The 20688-nt window shown below is 53.0% G+C and overlaps 2 protein-coding genes across 2 annotated transcripts; both read right to left on the bottom strand.

Annotated features, from left to right (window-relative positions):
- Nucleotides 1–7214: 7214 nt before the first annotated feature.
- LOC116743847 (kallikrein-9-like) lies at nucleotides 7215–12119 on the bottom strand. Its single transcript, XM_032612914.1, has 5 exons — nucleotides 12077–12119; nucleotides 11734–11890; nucleotides 9002–9267; nucleotides 7781–7917; nucleotides 7215–7367 (listed from the first exon to the last, which is right to left on the bottom strand). Exons 1-5 carry the CDS (start codon nucleotides 12117–12119, stop codon nucleotides 7215–7217), a joined length of 756 nt encoding a protein of 251 aa, XP_032468805.1.
- Nucleotides 12120–16810: 4691 nt separating this feature from the next.
- Nucleotides 16811–20014, bottom strand: KLK10 (kallikrein related peptidase 10). Its single transcript, XM_032612895.1, has 5 exons — nucleotides 19924–20014; nucleotides 19035–19218; nucleotides 18123–18394; nucleotides 17802–17935; nucleotides 16811–17269 (listed from the first exon to the last, which is right to left on the bottom strand). Exons 1-5 carry the CDS (start codon nucleotides 20012–20014, stop codon nucleotides 17117–17119), a joined length of 834 nt encoding a protein of 277 aa, XP_032468786.1. The 3' UTR covers nucleotides 16811–17116.
- Nucleotides 20015–20688: the final 674 nt, after the last annotated feature.

Here is a 20688-nt window from a genome sequence, read left to right as displayed (position 1 = left end):
CGCAGTGCGCGGGCCTCTCACTATCGCGGCCTCTCTTGTTGCGGAGCACGAGCTCCAGACGCACAGGCTCGGTAGTTGTGGCTCACGGGCCTAGTTGCTCCGCGGCATGTGGGATCTTCCTGGACCAGGGCTCGAACCCGTGTCCCCTGCATTGGCAGGCGGATTCTTATCCACTGCGCCACCAGGGAAGCCTGGCATATCTGTCTTTCTGTTGTTTTGGGGTTTTTTTGGTCGTGTTGGGTCTCAGTTGCAGCAGGCAGGCTCCTTAGTTGTGCCATGCATGTGGGATCTAGTTCCCGGGCCAGGGATCAAGCCTGGGCCCCCTGCCTCGGGAGTGTGGAGTCTAAACCATTGCACCACCAGGGAAGTCCCTGTCCTTCCGTGTTCTTGACTATCTAATCTGACTTTATTGCTAAACACTTGTCTTCACAAGCAGAGGAGATGTGTCTGGTGTTCAAAGGTGTTTTTATAAGCACCCAGCCCAAACCAGGGAGTGTAGGAGGTACTTAAATAAATACTACTTTGCAAACCACTGTCATCCACAGATCAGTCAACAACCCAGTCATTCCTTGTTCCCTGAGCCATTCAGCCACAGGGCGTGATGGGAAGAACTTGACTTCACAAGTCAGACAAACCCAGGTTTGACCAACCCTAGGTGCCCTCCTCGTGATCTCAGGTAAGTGATTTAATTTTTCCAAGCCTCACTTTGCCCCTCTCTAAAGTGGAGGAAAGCAAAATCTACTTCTCAGGGCAAGTGAAAGAATTAAATAACATTGGCTGCCTTACCTCATCCTACCAGGAATGAGGCAGCTTCCATTTCTTACGCATCTACTATGTGGTGTGTCGGATACTCTGCAAACCACATCTCTATTCGTCTCATGGGACCAAGCGAGGACTGTCTTCCCCATTTTATAGATGAAAAAAGGGAAGTTTAAAAGAAGTTAGAACCCTAGTGCAAAATCAACAGCCAAGGAGGCAGAAGGGTCAGGATTCGAATGCTGAGATCGCCCATAGTCTAACCATTGTACAAACCCACCATCTGAGAAGGAAGTTTCCCTGGGACACTGTCACATATGCTCAGAATCTCTTTTGGTTAAAAATGAACTCGGAACCCCATAGGCTTGTTATTAATGATGCATGCCCCCACGTTGACGAGAGCCCCAAATCCCCAGTCCTCTCGTGCCCTTTGGGTTTGGTCCCGTTCCTAAGTCCCACCCAGACACCCAGCTTCATACTTCCGTTGCACACGGACTTATGTCCTGATCCTTTGCCAGATGACTCATCTTCCAGCTCATGATCACACCTGAGAGCTGGTATCTTGCTGCCCTGCAGCGGCTGTCCCTTACTCTAAGCAAAGGGGGTGGGGCTTCCATGAAGGGGACAAATCCAAGGGGAGCCGTGAGGACTGAAGTTGCAGCCAATAGGAAAGAGAGTGTTATATCTATGGCATATCTCAAGATGTGTCACCTTGGGGTTGGGGAGCTCACTGAGGGAGCATTGAAGTCAATGGCGCCATTCCGTGGCCAGCTGGGAAGACGGCACTGCTCCCCAAGGAACCGATCATAGGAGAAAGCAATCGTGCTAGGGCACCCAGTCAGGACTCGAAGAAAAATAGCTGACTACCTGATCATCGGTAAAGTCAGCACAAATTCCAGGCACTGACACTGAGAAATAGGGCAGGGAGCTTGCGCACCCTCTAGACTCAGACTCTTTCCTTCATGGGCTTATCCTCTCACTCCCTTTAATCCCCACCTTGTCCCTGCACCCCACCCTGCAGACAAGCGTTTCCAAGAAAACAACAAGGACAGCTCAATTATTCTGATCCCTGTGCTGTGTAACCTGCAGGGAGAGTGTGCCTTCTCTGAACCTGCTCCCCACTCTGTAGAGGTAGGGGTGCTGACTCTTGGGGATCACCCCACTGCCAAGCCTCCAGTCTCTACAGGGCGAATGAGGGAAGAAGAGAGTTTCAGAAGTCACTCACCCGGCATGTATCAGCCCCACTGCTTTCATTTGCACGGACCATACTGTCTGTGACTTGCCCAGGGTAGACATCTTCACACCGCTTCTGAGGAATCATTTCTACTTCTGTGTAGTTGAGGGTGTCAGGAAAATTCTCTGAGGGGGCAGAGGCTGCAAGTTCCCAGAGACAGCAACACTTTCCCCTCCATCCCTGCCTGTAGCTAACCTCCCTTCTGTGTATCCACAGCTGCACAGGGTTTTCTGACACATTTCACAGGGCACATCACTTCTCACCACATGAAACAAAGCCATGGCCCCTGCTGTTTCTTTTTCTCCACCTAAAGCAGGACCTCTGGCCCTTACCTTTCGTTTCTTGCCCTATTTTCAAATTAAGGTGTCCCCTTGGGACACCTCTGACCCTTTCTAATCTTTCCATTCCCAGACCACCAGGTCTTCAATCTCAGCTAAATCCTACTTCTTCCAAAATATCACAGCCTTCCCTGAGTATTCTAATGAAAACAACACATCTCGGGACTTCCCTGGCAGTCCGGTAGTTAAGACTTCTTCCAGTGCAGAGGGTGTGGGTTTGATCCCTGGTCGGGGAGCTCAGATCCCACATGCCTCAGGGCCAAAAAAAACCAAAACATAAAGTAACAACTTCAATAAAGACTTTCGAAAAAATGGTCCATATCAAAAAAAAAAAAATCTTAAAAAACCCCAAAACACCACATCTCCATCACTCTCTATTCTCTTCCCCCCATGCTATTCCATTATAGCACCTGACTGTACCTAATATTTCATTTTATGTGTATTTGTTTATTGTCTATTTCCCCACCTAGCATGCAACTCCATAAGGCTTTGTACACTACAGTGCCTGGGGGCATATCAGATGCTCACAAAATAAGTGTTGAATTGGTGATTGACGGTGGAATTAATCTTTCTTATTAACCTTTGAAGAATAGACTTGAGAGGGAAAAAATTCTATCTGGTACCTCTACGTGCCAGAAGGTGTAGGCCCACAATCTCATTTAACCCTCACGACAGCTCTTTGAAGGAGGAATGCTTTCATTCTTTCATCCATGCATGCTTTCAACAAATGTTTATTGAACACATACCATATACCAGTCACCACCCTGGGCACTAGGAACACACAATGAAGCAAATAGATATAACCTGAGCCCTCATGGAGCTTAAAAGTCTATTATCCCAGTTTTGTAGAGGAGGAAAGTGAGGACAAGAGGTGGGAAGGGACTTGCCCAGAGAAAAGGGGCAGAGCCATGGTTTGAAATGACCTGCCTGATTCATGAGCAGCTAGGTTTCCACAGCATCCCATTGTCTTCTTAGGAGTCAGACAGGCAGGGACCTGAATCATGACTCTGCTTTCCTGACGAACCACATCACCTCTTGCAGCTGAGCCCCGGTTTTTTCACTGTGAAGCAGAGCAAGGGGCTCCCCGAACTCTGAAGCCCCAGAGGGAGGACGTCCATGGAGGTCCAGACTTGTGGGTCCAGAGCGAGGAGGGAGCTGGGGACCTAGACTGTGAGTCCTGGAGGAGGAAAGGCCTGGACTCCTGGGTGTGAGGGGATCTGGGGTGAGGAATCTTGGGTTCAGGAGGGAGAAGAGGGAGCCTGTTTTCCTGGGCCACCGAGGAGCCCACGTGTCCTAAGTCTGTTGTGAAGACTACGTAAAATCCTGTACCCGTAAAAGGTCTCATAACTCTCCACCTTATAGGAGGGATGCTTTCATCCATCCACTCATTCATTCATCCATCCACTTCTTTGAGCCCTGTTAGTAATCTGTTCATTTGTTTCCTTTCTCCCACCACTCCTGTTAATATTCTGGTCTTTAAGGTTTCTAACGTGGACCACTCGTGAACTTCAACATCACAATCACTTCCCTTTCTTTATCTACTCTACAGGCAAAGCTTTGCCAATGGCTTGGGGTCCACTGGGCCACCCAGCTTCTCCTCTCCCTCCCACTACCTTGGGGGCTGGTGACAGAGCTCCAGCTTGAGATGGTGCACTTCTGGCCAACTTGAGGGCAGTGATCTGCCAGGTTGATGGGCTTCCCTTTGGGCCCCAGAGATGCCCGTTCACATGGTCAAATGAGCATCAGATCATGGTTGTGGTCCTTGTTGCTGCTGTTGTAGCAGGGGTGTGGGATGGACTGAGCCACAGCTGTTTCTTGTTCTGACCCATCCTTATTCTGCAGACCGTGATCTCCCAGGCGGACTGTGTACTTCCTGTAATGATGGGGGTAGTTCCGGAGCCAGGCAGGGATAAGGGCTCCCAGCCCCCTCCTCTCTAAGACCCAGGAGTCCAGGTCCCCTCTTCTCTCAGACCTCCGTCCTAGGAGACCCAGTCCCCAGCTCTCGCCTCCTGAGGCGAAGCCCCAGCCCCCTCTTGCCCCAGGCTCCAGCCCACCTCTGCCCCCGGAATCCACTCACAGTCTTTTACAGTGGGCTGCTGTGAGGACACAGTTGTCATCTATGAGAACATCCCCACTTATTAGCTGGACACCCTGGAAAAAGGCCGTCTGCCAGGGCTGGTAATGGGGCCTGCACTCCTGGCCCTCCAGCACCTCGGTCTCCTGTGCTCTCAAGTGTCCTGCAGCAGGAGAGAGAGGGTTGGATCATCATCCACTGGGTGGGTGCAGGGGCCAGGAAAACCACTGTGGTTTCAGACAGATACACACACACATACACACACACACACCCTCCGGTGTTTGCCTCCCGGCTTGCTACACAGATACACGTGTACACTCATGGAAGCCCATGAGTCATCACACACAGTCACACACCTGAGCATGTGTCCACGTGCCCCGTATACTCCTGTGTGTATCTGTGCCCCTAAGCAGGCAGTCCTGCTGGCTTAGTGCACGCGCGATACCAGCAGAACTCAAGACGTTCCTACCTGCTGCCGCGTGCCCCATGCCTCCAGCCACGCCTCAGAAGCTCCCACACGTAATCGTGTGCTTCCCATCTCCCCACGTGCCACCACACGCATCCTCTTAGTCACCACCGTGGAATTCCCACGGGCTCAGGTGCTCCACGGATGACTTCCGGGCCCCCCCCTCCGCACCCCACCTGCCCGGGATTCCGACAGCAAGAGCGGGAACATCTAGATCCAGACTGCAGCAGCTGTGGGATGTCCCACGGTGGGGTCCGGGAGACAGAGAGGACAGGGCTGAGATCCTAGAGATCTTGGGATTGGGGAGGAAGCAGAGCTTCTGGAGCAGTTCTTCTGGGTCCCGCTGGAGGAAGGGGCTGGGGACCCCGATCCTTGGCTCTGAAGAACGGGATGGGGCCCCAGATTCCTGAATCAGAGGAGCTGGGAGCTCAGGGGCTGGATTCCTACATTCCAAGGAATCCCCAGACGCCCGGGTCTGAAGGGAAAGGGAACTGGGAGCTGGGACTCCTCAGTCTTGGAGAGCAGGGGCTGGGGTGCGGATTCCTGGGCCTCAAAGGAGGAAGGGATCTGAGGCGGAGGTCCTGGGCCCTGGAGGAGGGGGCTCAGGGGCCTGGTGCCTGTGTCTGAGAGCTTTGGCCTCTCACCTTACAGAACTCAGGGGGCGGGGTTACCTACTGATTCGGATCCAGAGGAAGAGCACCCCGTACTTCAGCTCTGCCTGCCTGGTACAAGATTCTGGAGCCTCCTAACTGGGACCACCAGCCTCCTAATCCAACTCCTCCCACTTGAGGGCCGGCGGAGCAGCAGGGAACTGGAACGCCGGTTATGAGTGAGGAGAGGCTCAGGGACTGAACGGAGACTCTTGAGGGAGGAGGGGTTGGAATCTCTAACCTTTTCTTTTTTAATTGGGGTATAGTTGTTTTACAATATTGTGTTAATTTCTACTGTACAACGAAGTGAAGTAGAGTTCCCTGTGCTATATAGCAGGTTCTCATTGGTTATCTATTTTATACATATTAGCATATATATGTCAATCCCAACCTTCCAGTTCATCCCACCACCCTCCCCTCTTCCCCCCTTGGTGTCCATACTTGTAAATTGATACAGCCACTATGGAATCTCTAACTCTTGAGGTCTGGGAGTGAAGGGGCTTACTTCTGGGTCTGAAACAGAAATGGCTGGGGGGCCCAGACATCCTGGTCCGAGCAAAGAGGGGGTGAGGGCCCCTGACTCCTGGAGCTGAGGGAGGATGGGACTGGGGTCCTGGACTCCTGGCTCTGAGCGGGGAGGGGGCTGGGGCCCGGGACTGCTGGGTCTGAGGGAGGAGGGGGATGGAGGCCCTGATTTGAGGTCTGAGGGAGGAGGGGCTGGCAGCTGTATTCTTAAGTCTTTTTGGAAGGAGTAATTTGGAGCCTGGGTTTTTGTGGGAGGAGGGGCCTGTCAGTAACCTGGAATGGAAGACAAGCCAGTCTTCTTGGTCCTGACTTCTGAGGGCGGATTGGCAGATTCCGGAAAGGCAGGTTTGGGAGGCGCCGTGACCTGGTTTCCCCTTCCCCTGGGGGCGATGGGACCAGCCCAAGCAGAACCCAGGAGCCTTGCTGCAATAGGGCTGACGGAGACAGACCTAGGCAGGACCTACTCGGGGCTTATGGGGAATTGCAACGCGGTGGTGGTTCCCTCTCCGCCCTCCACCGCCCACCCGTTCCCCATCCTTTAGCTCACAAAACAGGCAGTAGGAAGGCGCGGCTCGTCACGTTTAATGTAAAATTCTCTGTCCCTTGGATCGGAGGGGACAGAGAATCTCTCCCAACGTCTCCCGGTCAGGCCCCCGCCAGGATTCAAACCCTGGACACTCCTAGAACGGGTTCAAACCCTGGACACGCCTAGAACGGGCCAGAGCTGGCCAGAGATACACTGCCTGAGTTCCACGTGGGGGAAGCTACCCTCCCGTGAAGTCACGAGGCTGGATCTATGACGAAGGAGGCGTGGCCACAAGGGGTAGCGTCCAGAGGGGAAATCTCATTGGCCAAAGCTCGGAAGGGAGGAGCTATTCAGTGGATGTCTTTACTGCGGTAGAGCCAAAGGTGATGCCGTTCCATGGGGGCTGTGGCAGTTCTGGTGACGTCATAGATATGGGGCCAAGAGGGGCGAAGGTGTCTCTCCTCTCAAGGGGGCGCGGCTCTATAGTTCGCGGGGGCCAGGGTCTGAATATCCAGAAGCTGGGAACTTGAATACCCAGAAGGCGTCTCCAGACCAGCCGAAGCCAAAGGCGGAGACCATTGAGGCTGGAGTCTTGCAAACCCTCCCACCCTGCGCCCACCCTCCTTTCCTCTAAGATGCGAGGTCTCAGTTGTCCTCCATGGTTTTTCGAATCCAGTCCAGGTAGTGGCACACACTAGTATAGACAGCAGGGTGCTGGGGTCTGGAGCAGGGCTCTGAGCCCCCAGACACCACACCCGCCAGGGCCCCATTGCAAACCAGGGGGCCCCCAGAGTCACCCTGTGCGCAGAAGAAGAGCAGAGAAACTGTTAGGCCAGTCTACTCAGGACATGACACAAGGCACTTTCTCCCTCTCAGGAAGCTCCCACTTCCCTCCTCCTACAATACCCAGGAGTCCAGGTCTCCAGTCCCTCCTCCCTCAGACCCAGGAGTAAAAGCTCATAGCCCCCACCTCCCCCTAGGACCTAGCATTGTGGACAGCTCTTTCCCCAGGACATAGAGTCCAACCCCCAGTCCCCTCCTCCTTTAGATCCAGGAATCCTGGCCCTGGTCCCACCCCCTCCCACGACCCAGGTTTCCCAGCTCCTTCCTTGCTCTGATCCAGGAAGTCTGGGGCGCCAACTCCCTTCTCCCCCAGGACCCTGGAATCCCCGTAGGATACCCATCCCTCTCCTTCCCAGAGGAGGTCTCACCTGGCAGGGGCCCCGGCCGCCCTCCCAAAGGCCGGCACAGAGCATGCGGTAGAAGATGTGGCCTGGATATGCCCGTTGGCAGACTTTGGGCTCCAGGATGCTAATGGTGGCACACTGTAGCGTGAGTGGGTACTGCACTGTTGGGGAAGGAGGTCCATAAAAGATCAACAGCTGTTTCCATCACACTCAGCACCCCCCCCCACTTCCCTAAGATGGACCCACAGAGCCACAGCATAAGACTCCAAGACAAAAACAAGAGAAAGTGACAAAGCAACAGAATGACAGCATGGAAGAGAAACAGATGGATACGATGGGGAGAGGGCCAAAGAGAGAGAGAGAGACGCAGAGAGTCAAGAGACAAGGAGAGATACGTATATAACTCACCCAGAGAAAAAGAGGGACCTTGGCAGGAGATAGAGACCTCTTAAGGGGAAAGAGATTCTCAGAGGAGGAAATGAAGAAATAGGGAGAAACAGACCCAGAGATATCCAGGGAGAAAGCAGTGAGATAAAGGGGAGGAGACATTTACAGGGAGATGGTCACTGACAGAGACAGAGCTACAGATTTAGAGAGACTAGATAGAAATAGAGGGAAAGTGGGGGGAGGGGGCCTTGTAGGGAAACAGCAGCCCTTGGGGGTGAACTGCAGTGGACCACAGAACCTGTATCTTGTTTGAAGGGGGCAGCCTCCACTGATTCTGCCCAACAATGGTCATTATTTTAGAAATATGAACCCAGCATTGCCAGTCTTGAATTTTTCAAGCGAATCCGGAAACTTGGCTTTGATGTAAAATCTCTCAGGTTTTAAATGTTGGCAGCAGCAAACTAAGGGTTTTCTTTTTTTTTTTCAAGACATTTTGAAAACCAGTACTGCCGTGGGAGGCCAAGTTTGACTAACGGATTTGCTGATTTGTGATTCTGAGTGACGTAGACCTTATTTCAATCCTAAGATGCATATATTTTCACATTTAAACATCTCTGAAATCACGATGTGCCTTCCAGTAAATGATGTCATACAAGGATAGATGGGACCTTTTTTCCTTTTCTCGTTTTTAGCGGGTTGGAGAATAATGATGCATCTTATAATTTATAGCATTTAGATCTGATGAAATATATGGATAGATAGATAGAACATAGAGATGAAAAAGCAGAGACAGAAAAAGAGAGGGGATTCAGAGCCCTGGCATGAAACATAGGGTGTGTGTGGTGGACAAGGCTGTACCCTTAGGACTGGATGTGGCCCCCCAGCCTGAGATTAGGCACTGGGTGCCTGGGGAGACGCAGGTCCGGCTGAGTTTGAGGGGCTGCACGGCAGGTCCCAGTAATGCCTTCCTGGGCAGACGAATCAGCATGATGTCATCATTGTGGTCGTGGGCACTGAGGTCCTGGTTGAACCCAGGATGAGGGAAGAAGTCTGTGGCCCGGAACAGCTGCTCCGTACCCTCCCATTTCCAGAGGTGGTGCTCCCCGAGTCGGACCCACAGAAACCTGTTGGACAGGTCCCAGAGGTCAAGGTGGGATAAGGTGAGGTGTCTTCTCAGCCCCTGTCCTCTCTCTTCTGTCCACCGGGATGCTGTGTGACTCTCCACAAGCCACACACCCTCTCTGGGCCCCTGCTTCCTACTCCAGCTCTTTGTCTGCCTCTAACTTTGTACCTCTCCCCAAAAGCTCACACCTCTTCCTAGCCCCATGTCAAGTAAACCACCTTCCTCTCTGCCCCACCTGGAGCCTTAGTGGTGACCTGAGTCCCCTGGAACCATGGAGACAGGTGGAGGCTCCACCTACCACCCAAACACAGACCCCCGCCCCTGCCCTCACAGGTCTGGTGGTTTCCATAGGGAGTGGCTTTCTGTGTTTTGGTGTGTGTGTATGGAAGGGGTGGGATGTGGAAAATCCCCACGTTGGGGGTCATCTGTAGGCTCAGGCTTTCCCTGTCTGCCGAATCCCTCATCTCTCAATGCCTTTCTTCCTGAGGTCTGGCCTCAAGCCCTCTCACTGCAGTCCCAGTCCAACTCCACTTGTTCTGCTCCGGGTTCATGCCCTGGATAGCTGGGGACCCTCAAGGGGTCTATATGTCCATCCCCCAGACTCTGACTCTGACATTAGGGACGAGACTAATGACTGAGAACTCAGGGTTTGAGGAGTATGAGGTGTTATTTCTACCTTTTCCCTCTCTGTCACCTTGTTGCCTTGGTTCTGTGTCTGGGAAACCAGTCCCAACCCCACCTCCCAGCCCCAACTTGTCCCTGTTCCTGAATCTCTTGTACCTCCATATTTCTGCCTCTCCCTTTCTTTGTCTTTGGGGCTGAAACCTGAACATTGTTTTCCTAGCCTGATGTACAGACCTGAGCTAAAAGAGGCTCCAGCAAGGAGTGATGCATGATGGGAAATTCTCACACAGCATCCTGCATAGCCTCTGTGCTTCATTCCTAGAGGGAAGAACTTCAAACAGGAGGGATGGCTCCTTTCCCCAGATAATATAAAAAGGATTTCTGCATCAGGTAGATTCCAGAATTCTGTTAGAATGCCCAGAATCTAAGATTCTAGAATTCTAAGATTCTAACACCTTAGAAATCCACGATTTCAGAATTCTATGAGGCTCAAGTTCTAGAATCTTATGAATTCGAGATTCTAATGTTTTCGATTTCTCTGGATCAAAAAGTCTAGGATTTGGGGGACTTCCCTGATGGTCCAGTGGCTAAGACGCCATGCTCACGGTGCAGGGGTCCCAGGTTTGATCCCTGGTCAGGGAACTAGATCCCACGTGCATGCCACAGCTAAGAGTTTGCATGCTGCAACTAAAAAAAAAAAAAAAAGATCCCTCATGGTGCAACGAAGATCCCGCATACCTCAACCAAGACCTGGCTCAGCCAAAATTAAATAAGTAAATGTCTAGGATTTTTAAATTATCTGAATGAAATCTAGGAAACAAAGAACCTAGAATTCTAATATCCTGGGATAATAAGGCAAGCATTTCATCATTCTAGAATTCTAGAAATCTTTGATTTTAGAAATGTAAGGATTAGGATTCGAATAGTTTGAAACTCTTGAATTCTCTTGGTTAAAACTTTGGGGATTTTAGAAATCTTGAATGATAGCATGCTGGGATACTAAATCCACCAGATTCTAGACATGTATGAATATAAGCTTCTAGAATTCTCTTGGTTCAAGATTCTAGAATTCTACGGATCACAGTATTCTAGGGTACTGTAATTCAGAGATTCTAAGACTATGAGCTTCTGTGCTCAGTGAACCTAGCTAGAACAGTTTGAATCTAAGATTCTAGGGTTGCGCTATCCAGCACAACTCTTGAGCACTTGAAATGTGGCTAGTCCAAACTGAGCTATGCCATACTTGTAAAATACATGTCTGATTTCCAAGGCTTAGTGTAAAAAAAAAAAGACGAAACTGTGTCATTCATAAATATTTAAAAATTGATGATTACATGTTGAAATAATATTTTGAGATGGCAAGTTAAATCTATTATTAAAATTAATTTTACTCGTTTCTTTTTTACCTTTTTTAATGTGTCTACTAGAAAACTTAAAACTTTCCTCTGTGATTGGGGCTATATTTCCATTGGACAGCGCTGCTCCAGGCTTCTCAGAGTCTACCAGTCTCTGAATCCAGGATTCTACAATTTAGTGAAGCTAATGTAACAGCTCCTGGATCCAAGATTTTAGGATTCTACAACTCTGGATTTTTCTGGGTCAGAGTCTAGGCTTCTAAGAGTCTACGTTGCAAATCTTACACTCTTAGCAACAGATTCTTTTGGACGCTAGAATTTGGAGAGTGGGCATTTTGTCATTCTAAAGAGTTGAACTTTGGGGAACAGAAATGGAGGCTCAGCTCTTCCTGCCCACAGCTCCCTCCCTCCTCTACGAGGCTCCCTGCCCTCTCTCCCTTTCCTGACCTCCAGCCCCCGCACCAGAGTGGCCCGCCCAGGTCACTCACGGCTTGCGGCAGTGGGCAGCTGTCAGCAGCCAGCGGTCACTGATGAGGGTCGCCCCGCAGAAGAGTCGGGTGAGGAAGAAGAGCCCGACCTGCCAGGGCTGCGAGTTGGGGCGGCATTCCTTGCCCCCGATGGCTCGGGTGTCTGCCCAGCTTTGCCCTGGGGTGGGGGTGAGAGGCAGAAGGGTTGGTGAAGAGCCAGGTTGGGCGGGCTGGGGACAGATGCTGGGATGCCTATGGGATGCCTAGAGGGCAGGAGTGGGCGCCTGGGCGACAAAGAGCATGGTAGAGGGGCGCCGAGGGGCCATGGAGGGGCAGCATGATGGCAGGACGGCAGGAACTTCACCTTCCAGGAGAGAAAGCAGAGCACAGATGAATCCCAGCCTCATGACCTCCAGGGTGCTTTGGTCCTCGAGCCTGCTCTCCAAGTCCGTGCTTCTTTACGGTAAATCATACTATATTCCTCCTCCCTGGGGCCGCCCCGGTGATTAATCTGGGCTGGGAAGTACTCCAGGGGGAGGGGGAAGCCTCCTCCCTGGGGGCCTTGGGAAGGAAGACAGCACAGAGAGACCACTTGTCAGGATGAGCTGGTGGCCTGCAGCATCAGGGAATCCCGCTAAATGGAGGAGGGGCTCTGGGTTGTATAGTCCTTCTGGGGTCCACCAGAGGGAGGAGCCCAAAGTAACCCTGACTTCTGGTTACAGCATCTACATACGGGATATTCTGTGGCCTGGAGGAGGAAGAGGGAAAGGAGGAAGATCCCTAAAGTGGAGTCCTGGGGTGGAAGCAAGTTTATCTTGAACGTAGCTGCAGTGGGCTGGGACCAAGGCACTGGGCAGGCTAGAGGTTTACATAGAAGGACCTCCCAGAAATCAGGCAAGGAGTGGGAGAAAGAGTCAGGACTCAGAGCAAAAAGGCAAGCAAGAAGGCAGGATGGGGGGAGGCAGGGAAAGAGGGAGAAAGAAAAACAAAACAAAACAGAGAGATAAAGACATTGAAGGATGCAGGATGAGATAAGGAAAGAGAGACAGAAACACTGTCTGGAGTGGCAGAGACTACAAAGAGAGCTGCACATGTGTACCCACCCACAGAACCCTCCCTGCACTGGGGGTTTGGGCCCCTTTCCGTGAGGACAGAGGCCCCTCCTAGCATGGTTCCAGCTGGGTTAACTCATTCTTGTCATAACCTACTTCCTTTTTCAAATCCTCACCACTCCAAGGATCCAGGTGCCCAACCTAGGTGGAACTAAGCACTTTTCCCATTCTCTTTTTTTTTTTTTTTTTTTTTTTTTTTTTTTTTTGCGTTACGCGGGCCTCTCAATGTTGTGGCCTCTCCCGTTGCGGAGCACAGGCTCCGGACGCGCAGGCTCAGCGGCCATGGCTCACGGGCCCAGCCGCTCCGCGGCATGTGGGATCTTCCCGGACCGGGGCACGAACCCGTGTCCCCTGCATCGGCAGGCGGACTCTCAACCACTGCGCCACCAGGGAAGCCCTTCCCATTCTCTTAATGCCACCATATCTTGGCTAAGTCCTGAGAACATGGTCTTGTTTTTTTCCACCCATCTCCTCCCCTCCACTGTCCTTCCCATCACCTCATCTTTCCTGCCTCTCCCCCCATCCCTCCTTCTCACCAGATGGGCAGCCCTTGGAGGGCCAAGCCCAGATCTGACTCATCTCTGTGTCCCTCACCTCATCCTATTCAGGGCTGGGATCATGGGGGCGGGGGGTGGGGGCGGGTGTCAGGACATGTTAGTTGAATGAGTGAATGTCTTTCTCCACATCTTTCTTTTTCCAGTGAACTCCAACTCATTCTTCAAGATCCAACCTAAATGCCCCTTCCTCCAGGAAGCCTTCTCTGATTTCTCCAGGCAGAGTCCATCTTTTCCAGCCTGGGCACTTCCACGCTTCTTCCACTTTCTGTTGCTGTAAGCCTGGTTATCAGGCTGGGTCTGGGCTCCCCTTGAATGTGTACAACTCACCATGATTTAGTGGTTTGGAGCATGGACTGTGGAACTGGACCATGTGGGTCCAAACCTCAATGCTGGTAATTATTAAGTGTGTGACCTTGGGCAAGTCACTGGACCTCTCTCAGTTGCTCCATCTATTAAGTAGCAATAATAACTGGGGTTGTGGGAGGATTATGTGAATTAACACATATGAAGCACTTACAACTGTGGTAGGCATTCAATAAATATGTTTGTCCCTCACCTATAGAGCCCTGCACTGCCACCATCATAATACATATTATCCATGGCTGCAGTTGCCTTATACCCTCTGCAGACTGAGAAGTCCTCGAGACCAGGGACTAAATACCCACTATGTGCTAAGTGCCATACTAACTGCTTTATAGAACTTTTTTTTTTTTTTTTTTGAGATACATGGGACTCTCACTGTTGTGGCCTCTCCCGTTGCAGAGCACAGGCTCCAGACGCGCAGGCTCAGTGGCCATGGCTCATAGGCCTAGCCGCTCCACGGCATGTGGGATCTTCCCAGACCGGGGCACGAACCCATGTCCCCTGCATCGGCAGGCGGACTCTCAACCACTGCGCCACCAGGGAAGCCCTATAGAACATTTTGATTGCTAACTTTATTGACTGTTTACTCTGTGCCAGGCAGTTGGCTAAACATTTCATGTATGCTTTCTCATTTAATTCTCACAAGAGTCTAACCAATCTCTATTTCATAGTGGGGATAACTGTGGTAGAGAGAGCATTCAAGTTTTTTGCTCAAGTCACACAGTGAGTTACAGAAATATGTTTTCTTCCTGGTGAACTCCTACTGATCCTTTAAAACCCCATGCATATATCCCCTCACCTGAGAAGCCTTCCCCGATTCCTTCAGGAGGAGTCCTTAGGCCCTCTTGGGGCACCCTATGCCTCCTTCTGTTACAGCACTGATCAATTTGTGTTATTTGTTAATTCAAAAATGTGTTAAATGCCTTCTGTGTGTCAAGCATCAGACCAGGTGCTTAGAAAACCACAGTGAATAAATCAGAGTCCCTGCCCACATTGACTGGGTGAGGGGAAGTAGGGGACAGACCATTATGGAGTAAACAGATAAATGAGATCATTTTTGCTATAACATGTGCTGCAAAAGAAATAAACAGAGCAATGGATTAGTGGCCAGGGAGGAGGAGTACAGGGGGACACCCCTTTAGCCAGGGCAATCCTGGAAGGCCTCCTTGAAGAAGTGACCTTTAAATGGAGACCCAAATGACAAGAATGTAAGGCTTCCTGATCTGACTAGCAGCTTCTTGAAGGTAGGGCTCACTCTGATTCATCTCTAAGACCTGGCATAGGACATGGCTCAGTAAACATTTATGATGTGACTAAAGGAATGGGTGAATTACCTTTAAAAATGAATCGAGTTTTTGAGTTCCCACCTACTTCGCTTCTGATTCTTGCATAATGAACTCAGCTGATAAGCCTGACTGATGTTTCCTGGGTGTGCTAATAGGAGTGGGGGTATGGTCAGTGGAAGAGAGCTGTGTAGTCTCTGCTCAAAGCCTGTGCCCCGATCTCCTGTGGGCTCTGTGGGGCAGGGACCTTGCGGTCACCACTGTGTTCCCAGCGCCCAGCACCGAGACTGCCATACAACAGGTGCTCAATAAATTGGTGTGGGCTTCCCTGGTGGCCCAATGGTTAAGAATCCACCTGCCAGTGCAGGGGACATGGGTTTGAGCCTTGGTCTGGGAAGATCCCACATGCCACAGAGCAACTACGCCCGTGCGCCACAACTACTGAGCCTGCACTCTAAAGCCTACGTGCCACAACTACTGAGCCCACGAGCCACAACTACTGAAGCCCGCGCGCCTAGAGCCCGTGCTCCGCAACAAGAGAAGCCACTGGAATGAGAAGCCCGCGCAACGAAGAGCACCCCCTGCTCACAGCAACTGAAGACCCAACACAGCCATAAATAAATATTTAAATATTTAAAAATAAAAAAAATAAAATGAAACTGAAATACTGTATTTTAAAATAAATAAATAAATAAATTGGTGTCTGAGAGGGGAAACAGGGAAGTAGTTAGGACTCCGTGCTCTCACTGCCAAGGGCCCGGGGTTTGATCCCTGGTCGGGGAACTAAAATCCCACAAGTCTCGCCAAAAAAAAAAAAGGGGGGGGGAAGGGGTGTGCAAGCGGACAAAACAACCTGCGCTGGATGGAAAATTTCTACTGTGCCTGTGTTCTGCTTATGTTACCACTCCAAAGTCTGGGCTAAGTGGAGACACTGAAACTTCTGTTAGCTTTGCCTGGATTTTGTGTATAATAGCCCCTAGCATGGGAATATTTACACAGGGACAGTTTCAGGGACAGGAAAGAAGCCCTCCTCCCAATTTTCAGGACAAAATTTCAAAGCCAATTTGGGATGGGGGTGGGGATGGAGTTGGACTTAGGGTGTCTGGGTGTTGGATCAGGGAATGAGAATGGAGACGTGGTAGAGCTGGAATTGGAGCCGGTAGTAGGTGAGGGGATGGCCATGGACGGATCTAACCAAGAAACCAAAAAATTTCCTCTAAATTTCAGAGGGCTTCTTTGCATAACCTTAGCAACTGAAGTGGGGTGAGGTCCTCTGGTCTTAGAGGCTGAGATGGATGCAGGGTGAGGTTCCTTGTGTTCCAGTGGCCCCAGGAAGGCACAGAAGGTACCAGATGACTCAGAGACAGCCCAGTTCCTCCTGGGACCGGAGGAACAGGTGTTGGGTAGACTCAGACATGGGAAACAGTGGGAGGGAAGAAGGAAGTGGTTAAGAGGTGCTTTATGGAACTTGACAGGAGGGTGAGGAATGTAATTCTCCCGTCAGCCCTGAGGGATGGGGATGGGGATGGTATGGGGGGTTGGGATGGTAGGGTACCCCTGTGCTTTTCTCCCCAGGACACAAAATCCACACATTCCCACCAGGACCTGTTGCCATTGAATCAGAACTCACTACCCACTGTGTTAGTACTTTGCATGACAATTACCATAACAATCTACACACGTTATAGTCTCTTCATAACACGTTTATGAGGTACACACTTCATTGTTCCCATTTTCCAGGTGAGGAAACTGAGGCTCAGAGAAGACGCTTGGCTTGCCCAAGGTCACACATCAGGGAGCGGTGGAGGAAGCCAGGTTGGGTGATTGATAACTTCTCTCAGAGACTAGTGACCACCGGCTTCCTCGTTTCTCACGAACAAAACTTCGCCACCATGTTCTGCATCTTGGCTTCAACGCGGGAAGAGAGCAGCAGTGGGCAGGAGGCATGAGGGAAGACAAGAGATGTTAATGGGTGTGGATGGGCGACAGAAGTTTGAGTGGGGCAGGGGGAGAGTCCAGCTTTCTGCGGGGGAAGGAGGGGAGGAAGGAGGAAGAGGGCAGATGGCGAAGCAGTTGCAGGGCCTTTGTGTCACTTGGAGCCGATGGTTTTCTCTATCCAGTCGCGGTATTTGCAGATCTCAGTGTAGACAGCTGGATGCTGAGCAGAGCCGCAGGGGTAAACGCCCCATGAAAGGATGCCCTGAAGGGTCTCGTCACAGACCAGAGGGCCACCTGAGTCACTCTGGGGGTGGGAGGAAGGAGAGATCAAATAAATACACCAGTGGAAAGGCTGCCACTTGGGGGCTGGGGTAGCGATGGGGAAGGGAGGTGTTGGGTAGGGTTGGAGCTGGGTTGGGGTTGGGGGTGGGGTGGGGTTGTGATGGAGTTGGACTTGGGGTTTGGGGGCATTGGGTGGGGGATGAGAATGGAGAGTCGATGGAGCTGGGATTGTAGTTCTTGGTAGGTGAGGGATGGAGCTGGATCTAGAGATAGGGCTGAGGTAGGGGCTTAGGCAAGGCTTGAGCATGGGGTGGGAAGGGGGTTAGGGCTGGGGATTGGCTTGAAAGTAGACTTGGGGACAGGGTTGGGCATGAGAAGGTGGACCCAAGGAGGTAGAGTTGGACATGGGGTTGATGCTGGGGTAGGGATGGGATAATGCTGGACGTGGGGATGAAATTGGGCTGGGAGTGGCTATGGGGTTGGGGATGTCTGTTTTCCCATAACCTCCCTTTGCTGCTCCCATGAGTCAGAGACCCTCTCTGGCCAGTTCCTACCAGGCAGGGGTCCTGACCCTTGCTGAGCCCTGCACATATCATGTTGTTGGTGACCACGCCAGGATAGAAGGTGTCACACTCTTCAGGGCTCAGGATAGAGACACGGGAGCAACTCAGGCGCCTGTTGTACTTCACTGATGGGAGAAAACATCAGGTAATCCTGGGGTCCGGCCCCCAGTCCTCCGGGATCCAGGAGCCCAGATACCCAGACTGTTCCCAACTCAGGCCTCAGGCTCCCAAATGCCCCTCCCTCAGGCCCAGGAGTCCAGGCCCCTCGTCCTCCTTCCCCAAGATACAGGCCCCAGGGTCCCCAGCTCTTGCCTCTTCGGGAGACTGTGGTGCCCCAGCCGGCGACCTGGCACTGGTCTCCGGGCTGGGCACAGCGATAGGGCAGGCGTAGAGGACGGACTTGAGGCCCCAGCACAACGGGCCAGGCCAGATGCAGCAGCATGAGGTCATGCTCATCTGTTCGCCTGGGCAGGTTGGGGCCCGAGCCCTTGTACTTGGGGTGGATGATAGGAAGAGACGTCCTGCGGATCTGCTCTCCCTGGGGAAGCAGCAGGTGGTCATCCCCAACTCGAGCCCACAGAGGCCTGGGGAGGGAAGAGTCTTATGGATGCAAAGCCTTCACTGGGACTGAGACTGAAGCCTGAGTCCCTGGGAAGGAGGGTACAGGCAGTGGGGTGGGGATAGACACTTGGGTCCTGGCAGGGGAGGGGCCTGGGGGCTGGGACTCCTGGGTCTGAGGGAGGAGTGGGTAGGGGAGAAGGGAGCTGGAGACCTGATCCGGGGGGACATGGGGAACCACGATCAGGTGTTTGGGTCCCTAAGTTCTGCAGGAATTGAAGGCAGAGGGTCTACCTTGGTAAACCTACCCTTTTCTTCCTCCCTCAGTGGGGACTCATGAGATGAACAATTTCTTTCAGTTCTGAAGTCCTAACCACACCAGATCCTGGCTTCTGTCTGCTGCAAACAACTATCTACACCTAAATGGAACCCTAGCAGAATCAGCTGCTCAGTGGCTCTGGATGGGCCCAGAAACTCTGAGAAAGACCACACTGCCCCCTCGTGGCCACAGCACAAGCCCACCTCTCCTCCTACAGGAAGCCCTCCAGGACCGACCCCACATCGAGCTGTTAGTTCCATACCCTCAAGTACCCCAGCCCTTCCCGCCCTCTCCCCGGGGCCTGCCTCCACAGCCCCTCCGTAGCGTCCCTAAGCAGCTCTCCCTACTTATTGTTCCCGCAGTGCGCAGCCGTGAGCACCCAACTCCTGTCCACCAGGACGCCGGCGCAGTGGAACCAGAAGCCATTGAAGAGGGACACCTGCCAGGGCTGCGACCTGTAAGGGCAAGGGGCGCCGGAGGCCACGGAGCGCGGGTGCGTGTCGTTTCCGGGGAGCAGCAGAGCCTCCGCGACTGGAGAAAGGAAGGAGGTGGCGATCAGAGCAGGCAGGACAGCAGGGCAAGCACTGGGTGTGGGATCCGAGTGGGGCCATGGGACGGGGCTTCGGGCGGGCACAGCCTGAACCCGAGAGTGTATGTGGAAACTGGGGATCCTGAAGGAACTGAATGGAAGTGGGCGGAGAAGAACGGCGTGAAAGGGCAAGGAGGCGGGGTTAAGAATGGAGTAAGGAGACCTAACAGGTTGCGTCTGGAGGAGCAGGGACGCTGCAGAGAGCTCGAAGAGGTCAGGAACGCAACAAGGCGGGGCAGAAGGGGCGGGGCTAAGGTGGGCGGGGCGGAAAGGGGCGGGGATAGAAAGCAGCTCCTGGTGGGTGAAAGTAGTGGCGGGAATAACGCAACTCGCCGGAAGAAGGGGTGAGGGCAGCGGGCTCTTAAGACAAGACTTGGGGTAAAATCGGGCGAAGTAAGAAGGGGCGGGGAAAGGACGCGGCGAGGAGAAAGGGGGAGTACGGATCTCGGAAGAGTGAAGGGGGCGGGATACCTAGGGCGGAGCTAGAAGAGGGGCGGGTCTGACTTGGGGCGGGACTTCTCCGGATCTGTGGGTGAGCGCTGGGGTCCCAAGGGGAGGAGAAGTGTGCGGGGCTTGGTGATAAGAGCCCACTCTGCCATCGCCCCCGGTGTCCGGCGCCTCCCGCCGAGCCCTGTCCCCGGCCTCACCCCAGAGTTGCGCCATCAGTAGCGCCAGCAGAAGGTTCTCGAGGCCCCAAGGGCCGGAGGCGGCGGAGAGGTGGAGGTGTGAGGATCTCATGGCCAGGACCTAGGCTGGGGGCTGGGGGTGGGCGGGGGACGGTTCAAAACACTTGCCGGGTCAGAGACCCCAGCCTGCCACGCCCGTCCGCCCATCCTGGGCCACCCCAGCCCGCGGGACCCGTTTAACTTGCGGCCGACCAACGCAGGGGTGGGCAGACGGGCGATCGGGGCCTGAACAGGCGTAATGGGCGCAAATACCCTAATGACGCCGCTCTGGCGTCCTGCTCTCCCTACGCCCGAGGGGAGCGCTCTCCTGGCCGGGGCTGTCCCGGCTGCCAGCCTCTCAGCGCTTCGGGTTTCGCCTGCCTTCACAGGTGGGCTGGGGATTCGAGGCTCCGAAGTGCGTCCCGTAGATAAGGAAACTAAGGCTGGAACAAGTCTCCTGCCCGCTACCCCACCTGTGAGAGTCCCCACCTGTGCTCTCGCGACCCACCCCAACCAAGGTGAGGTGCATGCCGCTCACCTGGGAGTCGTGGAGGGGAAGTGCCTCAGTCCTGCCGTGTGGGCCGCCGGAATCCTCTGCCCAGGGACCCCTTTCAGGCCCTCCCTTTTAACCCCGAAGAGCCCTTTTCCCCACCCTCCCCCCAGGGATTTACCTCCTCCCTTTCCCTCTCCCTAATTACACCCTGGGTGAGGCTGGCACCCAACCTGGGCCCCAGATTCCTGCTCTGG

This window comes from Phocoena sinus, chromosome 19 (assembly GCF_008692025.1).
Source record: "Phocoena sinus isolate mPhoSin1 chromosome 19, mPhoSin1.pri, whole genome shotgun sequence".
In the NCBI taxonomy this organism is placed as follows: Eukaryota; Metazoa; Chordata; class Mammalia; order Artiodactyla; family Phocoenidae; genus Phocoena; species Phocoena sinus.
This window is presented reverse-complemented; position numbering and strand designations above follow the sequence as displayed.